Here is a 13500-nt window from a genome sequence, read left to right as displayed (position 1 = left end):
ATCCATAATCTTCCTGAAATTGGGTCCTTCCTCAGAGTGACAATTTATATCTATTACTATTTGCCCCCAAGAGTGCCTAGTGAGATAGGATTCTCTTATTTCTCTTCCTTTCTTCCTATTCAGATTCTAGATGTTCATTACCCTTCTTCATTGGACAAGTAAGCATAACTGCTGTTGATTCTCTTTACAGTCTTACTGTTGGAACAACTTCTTGGTCTCTGAATTAAAAGAGACCTTTAGACGTGTGTTCTAGGAAATTTCTTTTCTTCTGCAAAATTCTGGGGCTAGGAGCCTTTCACTTTCAGTTTTCCTGAACACAGTTTCTACAGCCGCAGTGGTCAGGTTTTGTAGTGGGCGTCCCAGAAAAACTGTAGGCTCCTGAAATTTCTGGGGACACCTGGGCCTCCCTTCATTGAAAAGCTTGTCCTTTCCATTATTTTTTCCATCTTTGAATGTTTATCAAGCTGGGCAAGGAAATCTTCTTGATCTGTTTTTCCTATTGTCAAACAAAATAAAATTCCAAACCAGCAGTACACTCCTCTGGTTAATAAGATTGTAGGAGCCCAGACATTGCAAAGGGCTAAAATGATTATGTTTTTTTCTGAGATGTAATATCAGGAAATGAACCACATGCAAAATGTGAACTCAACAATGAGGATGATGTGAATCTATAAAGCAGGCATTAGCCTATTATGCCAGCGTGGGGGAAAACCAGTTAGTCGGTTGTTTTGCTTGTGTAAAACCAGTCCCCACTTGGCTATTGGGAGTCTCGGTGTTTGTTCAGTCACTGTTTTGCAAAGTGTGGTTCAGAGAACACCAGTCTCATCAGCTGATTTGAGGGGGAAGATGCTGCCATGGTCATACAGTGATGTCTCCACCCTTGCCCCATACTCATGGATTCCTAGCAGCATTATGTTATTAGAGGTACTGAGTGAGCCCTGTAGTATGCACCATCTATTTAACTTTTTATAAATATTATTCTCTACAGTTGGGCTTCCCTTGTGGCTCAGCTGGTAAAGAATCTGCCTTCAATGAGACCTGGGTTTGATTCCTTGGTCGGGAATATACCTTGGAGAAGGGAAAGGCTACCCACTCCAGTATTCTGCCCTGGAGAATTCCATGGACTGTGTAGTCCATGGGGTCGAAAAGAGTCAGACGTGACTGAGTGACTTTCACGCTACAGTTATCTGATTTTGGCTATAGAACCTACTTTTCAAACAGCCATTAAAGTCCCAAGTAACTAATGGTCCTCAAATATTCTTTGACAACAGCCATACAAGTATACCTGATTCTTTTTAATCTTAGTAAACATGTATAATTTTAAAAGAATCTTCTAATTTATTTTTTGTCACTATGACTTTGAATAAATTCTTTGAAAATAAACTTTTTTGTAGCATTGATAGTGTATTCATGTGTATTACCGTCATAATCATGAAGGTAATAAGTAGCATTTCAAACAGTGCACAGTTTTTTATTTCATCCCAAGATTTTGCAGCCCTGAGGGCACAATTCTTCATAATGGAACCATGTTATTACATCAGTCAACAGACTCTTTGGAACTGCTTGGAGTGTGTTATGCCATAGTGCATCAAGCTCTGACCTACAGATGTTGCTAATCCTGGTAATTATGACATGGCCTGCAGACATGAAAAGGGAAAATGATAAGCAGAGGACGAAATAGAAGAATATTTGTGTGTGAAAAGGTACAGTGGTAGAGCCAAGAAAGAGATGGAGTTCTTTAAAAGAAAAAGACCATCTTAAATAATAAAGGAGTATTTTCTCCACCAAGGAAGAAATCCAATATATGTTAGAATAAGCAAATGTACCTTTTAGTGAAACAAAACCAAAAAGAGAAATACATTCTCAGCAAATGTCTTGAGGGAAAGAAGTGTGCCTTATAAGTCATTGATTGCCTTGGTGAATGCCACAGTAAAGATTAAAAATAAACCCTAGGACTTCCCTGGTGGTCCAGTGGTCAAAAGTCTGCCTGGCAGTGTAAGGGACATAGGTTCAATCCCTCGTCTGGAAAGATTCCACATGTTGCGGAGCTACGGCAAGAGAAGTTGCCACAATGAGAAGCCCATACGCTGCAACTAGAAAGTAGCCCCCACGTGCTGCAGCTAGAGAAACCCTTGCCCAGCAGTGAAGAGCCAGCACAGCCATAAATAAGTAAATCATGTTGGAGGAAAAAAAGACGTTTGTCAGGGGGAAAAACCTCTCACCATAGAAAAGCAAATCTACTCATGATAATCAATTTGTAAAATCTTAAAGTAGAACAATATGCAACAGTTTAATAAAATTTTTATTGAATATTTTGCTCTCTGGAACATTTTACTTCACACAGATTCACTTCATTAGTATCTAGTATATTGCCTGACCCAGATAAGTATTGTGTTTGTTGAAATCATTAGTATTTATTAATGATAATTTTGAAATACCACAAGATTTCATAGCAATTATACTACTTGTATTTTATGTATTTTGTTAACAATTCTTATAACCTTCCTAACTACCCTAAAAGAAATTGTTTTTTTGTTTCATAGATGAGATAGCTGAGGTTCAGGAAACTTGAGAGACTGGCCTGAACACACAGGGCTGAAATGTGACAGTTATAACTGAAGTCTGGTTGCTTCTCAAGCTGTTGTTCCTGGACTTCCTCTTTGCTACTTTGGTTCTCTGGGTTACTCAGTGAGAGAGAGATTCAATACAGTTGACCCTCGATATCAGCAAATTCAACCAGCTAAGGATGGAAAATATTGTTAGGGGGAAGGAATTCCAGAAAGCTCCAAAAATCAAAGCTTGAATTTGTTGTACCCTAGCAACAACTAGCATAGCATTTACATTGTATTAAGTAATATAAGTAATCTAGAGATGATTTTAAATATACAGGAGGATGCATAGGTTATATACAAATACCAAGACATTTTTATAAGGGTCTTGAGCATCTGCACATACCTACTCTGTTCTTCTGATACTGTGTGTAGAGGGACATGGGTGCTGTAACAAAGGAGAATTGGTAGATCCCTAGCACTGAAAGATTACATACAGGATTCAACATTTTCATCAGAGACTTCAAAAGGCTGTGTCATGTAGTAATTTGTAATTTTGCTGAGCCATGAGTTGAATCATAAGTGTGGAGAGGCTGTACTATAGAAATGAGTCACTGGTTTTGAGAACCCAGCCAGCAGTAGCTCAGTGTGACTTTGCTATTCTTTGTCAGTTTTGCAGTCATGCCCATAAGAAAACGCATCAACAGCTGTCACTCTGTGTACAGTGCACCGTACACAGAGAAGTGTACATTGATGAAGTCAGAGAAGGTGAAATGGTCTAAGAAATGACAGTTCTTGCCCAAGTTTTTGGTAGGAAATTTTACAGAGTATTTGCAAATTTGAGGACTCATTGATATCCATTATCCAGGATGATCCCTAGAATGTTCTTTCACTTTGAGCAAATAAATGTGGGCAGTTTGCCCAAAGTCTCAGAGCTAAGAAGGGCATATACTATGCCTTTTGCACTTTCTGTGCTATTTTCCTCTTCTTTTGCTTTCTAAACAATTAGCAGCTTTGGGTGTTAGACGCTGTCTTTAAGTGTTTTACATCCATTACGTCATTTAACCATCAAAGTAAGTACTGTTGTTACCCCATTTAATAGATTAGGAAATAAAGGTTTACAAATGTTAAATAGCTTGCTCAAGGTCATGTTCAACTAGTTCTGGCTGGAGGTGGTATTGCAACGCAGAGATTTGATCCCATCTCTGTATTTCCTTTGAGAAGAAAACAAAAAAAGCCTGAGAGTTTTCTGTTTCTTTTCCCCCCCATAATTTAGAATCAAATGCCAAAATGGAAATAAGCACTGAAGGTAGGGGGAAGAAAATGTGCTTCTCAGTTCAGGATTAAAACATACTCAGACAGAAGTTCAGGATTTTACTAAATCAGAGGCCCTCTGTCTGTGCTGGGCATCCTTTCAAATAGAGCTGCCCTAATGAGCTGAATATTTGTGTCTAAGAGCTTCAACAAATGTGGAAATTACCATTTGGTTTTCTACTTCTGGAGTGTAGGAACCGGAATAGGTGTGACATTCCAGCCTAAAGCCGCCCTGAGCTGTTAATGAGTTTTTAAAATCCTTCCAAAGTGACTATAAGATCTTTTTTATTTCATCTGAAGTCTTGGCCTTCTGTGGGCAGCGTAAGACTCACTGTGGTGGGAACTCAGTTCTTCCTTCCTTTTGCTGAAGCAGCCTTGGAAATATCAACAGACCTAAGATTTACCTGAATTTTATGACCACCGAATCACAAAAACAAGACATTACCACATTGGCACATCCTGTGGTTTCCATGTGGTCTTTCCCTAGAATTCTGCCAGAGTTCCTAAGAGTAGTTACTTGGTTCTCACAATGTTCCCTCTGAGGCTTGCCACCAGCTTGCTAAGAATTCTGAAAGCTCACATTCATTATTAAATATTTCCATCCAGTGTGTTCAACTGTAACTTGAAATAGAATTATATTTTGCATTTGGTTTATATGATTAATTCACTCATACCTGTTTTGCTTTTATATAAATGATGTTCAAAATAAAAAAGAGAGTCAATTTTAATTGTTATTTGTATTATTAGAAATGACTTCTTTCCTTTTCATCATAGGCTATTTCATTGGTAAGTGGTTTAATTTTGCATAATTACTTGTGATTTTTACTACTTCACATTTGATATTTGGAAAAACAAGAAAAGGGTCTAATTTATCTTCCTACTCTAATACACTAAAAAATATTCTTTCCACATACAGAATTTTTTTTTACCAAAAAAAAGAGAATTGCATTTTTGTTGAGGACATTTATATAGGCATTTAAAAAGTTCTATGTGTATTTTGTAAAATGCTGTCATAGTTTTAAATAACTTGAGAACTTCAGGTGAAAGCTCTTACATAAATGCAAATTACAGTAGATTATATTTGAATGTCATTTTACAAAACAGCAAGGATAGAATTAAAAAACAAAGCTTAGGAGGCAATAAAAGTGACTTAGAAATTCAGACCTGGATGAAGGCAAAGTAGTGATCTTTGCATTTTTTGAGGCCAATATACTTCCATAGATGGTAAACATTGGTTATGGTTCATTGTTATTGTTCAGTCACCTAGTCATGTCCGACTCTTTGCAATTCCATAGACCACAGCATGCCAGGCCTCCCTGTCCCTCACCATCTCCCAGAGTTGGTGGGAGTTCACGTTCATAGCATCAGTGATGCTGTCCAACCATCTCATCCTCTGACACTGTCTTCTCCTTCTGCCCTTGATCTTTCCCAGCATCAGGGACTTTTCCAATGAGTCGTCTGTTCACATCAGATGACTAAAATACTGGAGCTTCAGCTTCAGCATCAGTCCTTCCAGTGAATATTCAGGGTTGATCTCCCTTAAAATTAACTGGTTTGATCTCCTTGCTGTTCAGGGGACTTTCGGGGTCTTTACCAGCACCACAGTTCGAAGGCGTCAATTTTTTGTTGTTCTGCCTTCTTTACGGTCCAGCTCTCACAATCATACATGACCACATAGCCTTGACTATACAGACCTTTGTCAGCAGGGTGATGTCTCTGCTTTTTAGCACACTGTCTAGGTTTGTCATTACTTTTCTGCCAAGAAGCAATCATCTTCTGATTTCATGGCTTCAGTCACAGTCCACAGTGATTTTGGAGCCCAAGAAGAGGAAATCTGTCACTACTTCCACCTTTTCCCCTTTGTTTGCCATGCAGTAATGGGACTGGAGGCCATGGCCTTAGTTTTTTTAATATTTAGTCTTAATACAGATCTTTCACTCTCCTTCACCCTCATCAAGGGGCTCTTAATTCCTCTTTATTTTCTGCCATTAGAGTGGTACCATCTGCATATCTGAGGTTGTTGATGTTTCTCCCACTTATCTTGATTCCAGCTTATAACTCATCCAGCCCGACATTTCTCTTGATGTGCTCAATGTATAGGTTAAACAAACAGGGTGACAGCAGACAGCGCTGTTGTACTCCTTTCTTGAACCAATCAGTTGTTCCATACAGGGTTCTAACTCTTGCTTCTTGACCCACATATATGTTTCTCAGGAGACAAGTAAGATGGTCTGGTATTCCCATCTCTAAGAGCTTTCCACAGTTTGTCATGGTCTACCAATACTTTGGCCACCTCATGCAAAGAGTTGACACATTGGAAAAGACTCTGATGCTGGGAGGGATTGGGGGCAGGAGGAGAAGGGGACGACAGACAATGAGATGGGTGGATGGCATCACTGACTCGATGGACGTGAGTCTGAGTGAACTCCAGGAGTCGGTGATGGACAGGGAGGCTTGGCGTGCTGCAATTCATGGGGTCACAAAGAGTCGGGCATGACTGAGCGACTGAACTGACTGACTGACTTACACAATCAAAGGCATTAGTGTAGTCGATGAAACCCAGATAGGTGTTTTTCTGAAATTCCCTTGCTTTATAATCCAGCAAATGTTGGCAGTTTGATCCCTAGTTCTTCTTCCTTTTCTAAACCCAGCTTGAACATCTAGAAGTTCTTGGCTTCCATAATGCTGAAGCCTAGCATGCAAGGTTTTAAGCATGACCTTACTAGCATGGAGGGCTTCCCTGGTAGCTCAGATGGTAAAGCATCTGCCTGCAATGCGGGAGACCTGGGTTTGATCCCTGGGTCGGGAAGATCCCCTGGAGAAAGAAATGGCAACCTACTCCAGTACTCTTGCCTGGAAAATTCCATGGATGGAGGATATAGTCCACAGGATCGCAAAGAGTCAGACCCAACTGGGCAACTTCACTGGTGGTTACTAGCATGGGAGATGAGTGCAATTGTCCAATGGTTAGCACATTCTTTGGTACTACCCTTCTTGGGAATTGGGGTGAGGATTGAACTTTTCCAGTCCTCTGGCCACTCCTGGGTCTTCCAGGTTTGCTGACGTAACAAATGCAAAACCTTGATGGCATCATCCTTTAGGAATTTGAATAGTTCTACTGGAATTTCATCGCATCCACTAGCTTTATTAACAGCAGTGCTTCTTAAGGCCCACTTGACTTTTCACTCCAGAATGTCTGGCTCAGGGTGACTAACCACACCATCGTAGTAATCCAGTTCATTAAGATCTTTTTTATACACTTCTTCATGTATTCTTTCCATCTCTTCTTGATGTCTTCAACATCTACTAGGTCTCTACCATTTTTATCCTTTATTGTGCCCTTCTTTGGGTGGAATGCTCCCTTGATGTTTCCAGTTTTCCTGAAGAGATCTCCAGTCTTTCCCCTTTTGTTTTCTTCTATTATTAAGCACTGTTCATTGAAAAAGGCCTTCTTGTCTCTTCAAGCTGTTCTTTGGAACTCTGTGTTTAATTGGGTATATCTTTCCCTGTCTCCCTTGCTTTTCACTTCTCTTCATTCTTCTGCTATTTGTAAAGCCTCCTCAGATAACCACTTTGCCTTCTTGCTTTTCTTTTTCTCTGGGATGGTTTTGTTCACTGCCTCCTGTATTACAGACTTCTATCCATGGTTCTTCAGGCACACTGTTAACTAGATCTAGTCCCTTGAATCTATTCGTTGCCTCTACTGCAAATTTATACAGGATTTGACTTAAGTGGATATTAGTTACAGTTCACAGATGAGGTTAATATTATAGCTCTCACTGTGGAGGTTGATTTGCATTAAGGGTCAGCATGAAATTTCCTCACTAGACTGTTTTCTCACAGTTAAGAGAGTGCCATGTTTATTTTGTCTACCAAACCTTTGTTCATCTGTTCCTCCTCCTCCCATCACACAGCTTTATCTCCACCTGCTAAATCCTGTCTTCTGTCTGACACGTTGTCTGGCCATACTGAGTTCTTCTTGTTCAGTCCCAATATACCATCACTCATATACAGACTTCATCATGTTCTGCCCTGTATTATCAGGCGCTTTTGAAATAGTGATGTTTTGTTGCAATAAACGATCATATTATGTGCTCCTGGAGGGACAGGATCATAAGTCCTTGGTGCTCCATGTATTCTAAATGTATTTATTTATGATCGTGCTGTATATGTCTAGATGAAGCCACAGGGAGATGATTTGTTTCAATTGCATAATCTTATAGACCAGGAAAATGAAGTTGTAAAGAAGTAAATAATTTCTTCTAAGGGTTATTGCTTGTTTAGGTGTAAAGCCAGGCCTAAGATTTAGGTGTCCCTGTTTCCAGCTCAGTAAAATTTCTACTTTTCCTTCCTGTATTCTTCATTCAACAAATATTTGTTGAGCATCCGTGACAGGCACTCTGCTAGACCCTGATACTGCAACACTGAGTTTGTCTTGGAACTTGTACTGTGATTAGGGAGAAGGATACTAACAAATATCATCTGGATAGATGTACGCTAGCTACTGACATAAGTGCTGTTAAGGATCATGTGGTTCTGAGAGAGTAGGTAATGGGTGGAAGATTCCCTTAACAGACTCGACTTTGGCTTGTAGGAAGTTGGGTTTACGTATGACTTTTAAATCTGACAAATATTTGTTGTCTGCTCACTCTGTGCTGGGCCCCAAAAGAAATGAGAGCCAGGAGCTACAGCCCCTTCCTTCAGTGTATGGTCTAGAAGACAGTAAGTCAAGAAATGTAGAAGTTCCGTGGTTCAGAAGATGCAAAGATCACATTTTGGGAGAGAGGAGGAACATTCGGAATATCTTCCTCTAAGAGACAGCATAGGATATGGTGCCTGAACAAAAGCTAAAAGAGGTATGGAAGGGAATAGAGAAGGTCTTCCAGATGTAAGAAAAAGCACATTGAGGTAGATCAAGAGAGGAAATTGGAGGAGTTTTCCAACAGTAAAAAGTAATCTCATTTTACAGGAAGACTTTTCAGTTATACAACTGTTGAGAATGTTGTCTATTTCAGTCAACTGAAATTAAAGATGGAAATGCGAATGTTCCTCTCATTTCTCTTCCTGGAGCACATAATCCTGTGCTTTGGTTGCCAGCTATATGGACTGTTCCCCCTACCGCCAGCCTACCCCTGCACCTCATAGGAACTGTGTCTAAGTCTTTAACTGCTGTATTACCTAGCATTTCGCTGGCGTTCAGTAAACATTTAATCATCATCGTGAAAAGTGTCTGCTCTGTTGAAACTGTTTTCTCTAAGTTCCCTACCTTAGAAACAGAAATAGAACTCCTTCCATATGACATGGTTGGCCTGTTGTAATGAGTATCAGATTCAGTTTTTAAATATTGCCTGCACTATTCTGTGTCATCATATAGCTTTTACCCAATTCAAAGAAGTCTCGGCCATTTCTCCCTATGGATAGTATAATAGTTTGTCTAAATATCATTGTAGGAAAGTGCTGCAGAATTACTTCCCCATTAGCATGTGTTAAGTGGCCAGCTGCTGTGTCCCAGGTTCTGTGTAGGACATGGTGTTATTGGTCAGTCTTATTAGGGAAGTCCATGGAGAAGCAAATGATTGGTACCTGATCCAACTCAGCCACAGATACACTTTATCTTTTATAGCGTTGCCAAGAATAAAAATTAGAGATATTCCATGGGAAGATCTAGATTTTTGGCTTCCCTTGATAACTCAGAAAATCCGGCAACACTCAGCTTGTGTCCCAATGGCAACAATTAGTTGGAGCTAAATAGCCGCTGTCCTCTTTCTTTAGGGTCTGTGTTTCTCAGTGTGCCGCAGTTCTCGTCACTCACTCTTACCTACATCCAGCCTGTTTTACTCATTTCTGTGGCTTCCTGGCCCTTGTAATGCCCCTTGTTTTGGAGTGCTGTTGCCTTTCTGCTCTGCTCTTTAGTTTCCATTAACAATTTCACGGCCAGCCAGCCAGTAATTACAACCACAACAGCTAGTGTCTACGTGATGCTTGATAGCTTGCAGTGGTTCTCAAACTTTTCCACATCTGAATCATCCAGAGGCCCTCTTGAAACAGATTGTTAATCAGTTTCTCATCCAGAAATTTTGATGTAGGATTGAAGGATTGCGTTTTTATCAAATTCCCAAGTAATGCTGCTGGTGTGTGGACCACCTTTTGAGAACCACTCACCTACTGTATTGCAGCACAGTAATAAGCCACATGGACTTGGTGGGACAAGATGTTGCCCACCAGAGATAACACTTGGAAAGATGATGCAACTTATCCAGTGTCAAAAGAAGAAGCAGAGTCTGATGAAAACCATGTCTTCAGAGTGTGTCCAGTAGGAAACCATCCTGTGCATGCCCGTTGCCTTGGATCTGCCTTCCCACTTGCACAGAATCCTCTAGAGAACCCTGTAAATCAGATGTAGCCAGGAAATTGAATTTAGGATTATACCATGCATGATCATTGTCATATCTCAGGACACAAAGAATTAGAACTTGTTTGTATTCAGTGAGCAAAGGCAGAAGGACAGGGCCCAAAGCTTGACCTTAAGGTATAAGGTATAGACATACCTGCCGGGCAGAGTGGAGTATGCCCCATGCCCAGTGTTTTGTGCTTAGAGGAGGTCCACTTGAGCAGGTGGGACCAGGACAGTCTTTGGTATCGACATAGAGCAACGGGTGCTACAGAGCCAGGCAGAGCATAGCACTGGGGATTCGTTGGGGAACCAGTGACATATTTTCAAAGCGGGAGTTTCATGGAAAGCTATGATTGGCCTAGGCCTACCTGGAGTGACACTTGGAAACAGGACTTCAGGATAGTCAGACTGCTGGGATAGGACAGATTGTCTGGGCAGGGACTAGGTACATAAAACAATTTTAGGGATTCATCTTCGAATATTAGGTGCAGGGCAGAGCTATAGGGCTTCTCACTTACCAGATCTGACGGTCACAGTCAAAGTAGAACCAGCAAGAAAGGTGGTTTCTTCAATCTCGGCATGTTGGGCTTTGTAAAACCTTATTTAAGTAAAGATTAGTCTAATGACATGGATTCCCTTCCATCTTATGGGATGAGAAGGAAGAGAAAGATTGGGAACCAGACATGCCTAATCACAAGTTTAAATTTATTAAATTCTATCTGCTTGAAACTCTATGGAAGGAATAATTAGGTCATCATATAATCAAGATAGCCATTCACTAACCTAGTTCAGAAGTTTGTATATCTGTACACAATCAGGACTGTTTTAATAAATTAGTAACTATCTGCCTCCAGTTTTCAAGATAATTAGTTATTATATCTGTTGATTTGCACATTTATGTACTGTATAATTTACATGTATACTACACCTATAAAATCTATTTTGTTGAGATTGTTAGGCAGTGGTGTATGCTGGTGAATTTGGAGGCTGACCATACATTTTGATTTTAATCTTGTTGAAAATTTTTTAAAAGTCTTTTTGTCTCTTTCCTACTGAATGTTGTATATAATGAAAATAACAAAGTCCTTTTTCTGCATTAAAAAAAAATTGAATAGGCTCTTCAATCTGATAAGATATGAGGTAGATATAAAGTAAATATTGAAAATTTGGGTGTGTGGGAATAGAGGGGGCATGGTCTCTATTGTGAAAGTCAAATCATTACTACTAACTGTTCTTCTAGTAGTTTTACACCCTAATCCTCACAGTGAATCATAGAAACTAATGCTGATTAGTTGAGTCTGATTGAGTTTCTGCTAAGATGTAACACTCATGGGCTGGGTATATTATGTGTTTGATTATAATAAACTGTAAACATAGAGGGGATAAATAACCCAGTCCTTTTCCCTTTAATAATATGAACTGTTTTAGGATTATGATCATCACCTGAAAATAGTCATTATTTGTAGCATACCATCCTCATTGTTTCCATGGGAGCTGAACAGTCTGCTTTTCTCTTGTCATCTCTAGGTAGCTTCAGCATTTACTCTGGAGGAAAAGATATGGGGCTGGGTTTTATCTAAGGAAAAGAAAACAGAAGCAGCATTAGTTTATTATAAACCAGTTTGAAAACCAATATATGAGGAAAGACCTCACTTGTGCATAATGCAGTGTGCAAGCCAAGGCAGTTTTCTTCGATGGGAAGGAGATTAAAACTGCTTTTTTTTCTTTTTTTTTAAACAGGCTCATGCACAGTTAGTTCGAGAAGTTGATGTGGAGAAGGTATCTGCATTTGAGAATCCATATGTAGATGCAATAAAGAGTTTATGGAATGATCCTGGAATCCAGGAATGCTATGACAGACGACGAGAATATCAGTTATCTGACTCTACCAAATAGTGAGTATTCCTCCAGGAGGCCCTTTGCATCTTCCTCTTTTCTTTCATGGTTCTCTGCAATGAGACCTTCTCGGTCCTGTGTATCGTATCTGATTCTGACTACACAATTAGAAAGTATAGAATTAAATTTCTGCCAGCTTTATAAATTTAGACTCTGTAAGGGATTGGCATTGTGAGTCAGAGAGAGTATTTCTTTTATTGTTTTCTGTTTGAAAACCAATTGGAGACTCTAGGAATCTGCATTAACTAACCCATCTCTTCCCTCATATTGTAAACCAGTAATTCTCAAACATGTACTTCATGTGATTTCAAATCTGATAATAATCAATTTTAATGCAAGTTTCTGATCTTAGTCGTGTGTTGGAAAGCACCTACACAGATGAACCTCTAATAAATACTCTTAACTATGGCTTCTCAAACATCAGACTTCCTGGTTTCCATAGGTCCTTGACTGCTTTCTGGGACCCACTGTTTTGTTGATGGATAGGTTTGCTTTTGCATGGAAATTGCATGTGAGTCTAATTTTGCATGCATTCCAGAATTATTTTGTGAGCTGTCGATCACAGTCATGTGTCCTAGGAGGGATTTGCATCCTAGAGAGATTTGTTAGTTCTCTAGATTAAATCTTGCCTAATAAAAAGAAAAGTAAAGATTTGGCAATCATTGGATTAATGTAATCAATGTGGTCAGCAATGTAGATAATCAGGCGCCTGAAAAATGGAATTTTGTTTTTTTTAGTGGTTTTTTTCAGATTTCTGTCTCCATTAATTATGTTAACCCAGCATTTGCCTCTTCTATTGGTTCTGGGCAGACAGAGGAAAGGGTGGAAAGTATTCAGCAGCTTTCAGTTCAGTTCAGTTCAGTTGCTCAGTCGTGTCCGACTCTTTGCAGCCCCACGAATTGCAGAACACCAGGCCTCCCTGTCCATCACCAACTCCCAGAGTTCACTTAAACGCACGTCCATCGAGTCAGTGATGCCATCCAGCCATCTCATCCTCTGTCATCCCCTTTTCCTCCTGCCCCCAATCCCTCCCAGCATCAGAGTCTTTTCCAATGAGTCAACTCTTCACATGAGGTGGCCCAAGTACTCGAATTTCAGCTTTAGCATCATTCCTTCCAAAGAACACCCAGGGCTGATCTTTAGAATGGACTGGTTGAGACTTAGGCCAGTTTGTATGTTGAAATGACCCTCTGAATGAGGGCTGGACTGTAGGAGAAATAAGGAGCCCTACATGCAGATTGACATCGCTTAACAGTGCAGGGAAGATCCAAGAGCAGTTGGGCTCTGTTTTTGCAGTAAAGTAGATCACGCTCTTACCCTAGTTCTAGGCATTTGTTTAAGATAAGT

At 39.9% G+C, this 13500-nt stretch overlaps 1 protein-coding gene across 1 annotated transcript in view; it reads left to right on the top strand.

The window, feature by feature from the left end:
* GNAQ (G protein subunit alpha q) overlaps window positions 1-13500 on the top strand; it is a 317188-nt gene that overhangs the window by 202149 nt on the left and 101539 nt on the right. The window contains exon 3 of the mRNA XM_052644816.1: window positions 11998-12152. Within this exon, the coding sequence (XP_052500776.1) occupies window positions 11998-12152 (155 nt within the window). The remainder of the gene's footprint in view (window positions 1-11997; window positions 12153-13500) is intronic.

Source organism: Budorcas taxicolor, chromosome 8 (assembly GCF_023091745.1).
Source record: "Budorcas taxicolor isolate Tak-1 chromosome 8, Takin1.1, whole genome shotgun sequence".
Taxonomy (NCBI): Eukaryota; Metazoa; Chordata; class Mammalia; order Artiodactyla; family Bovidae; genus Budorcas; species Budorcas taxicolor.
The sequence above is the reverse complement of the archived record's forward strand: the minus strand, read 5'-3'. Positions and strand labels throughout refer to the sequence as shown.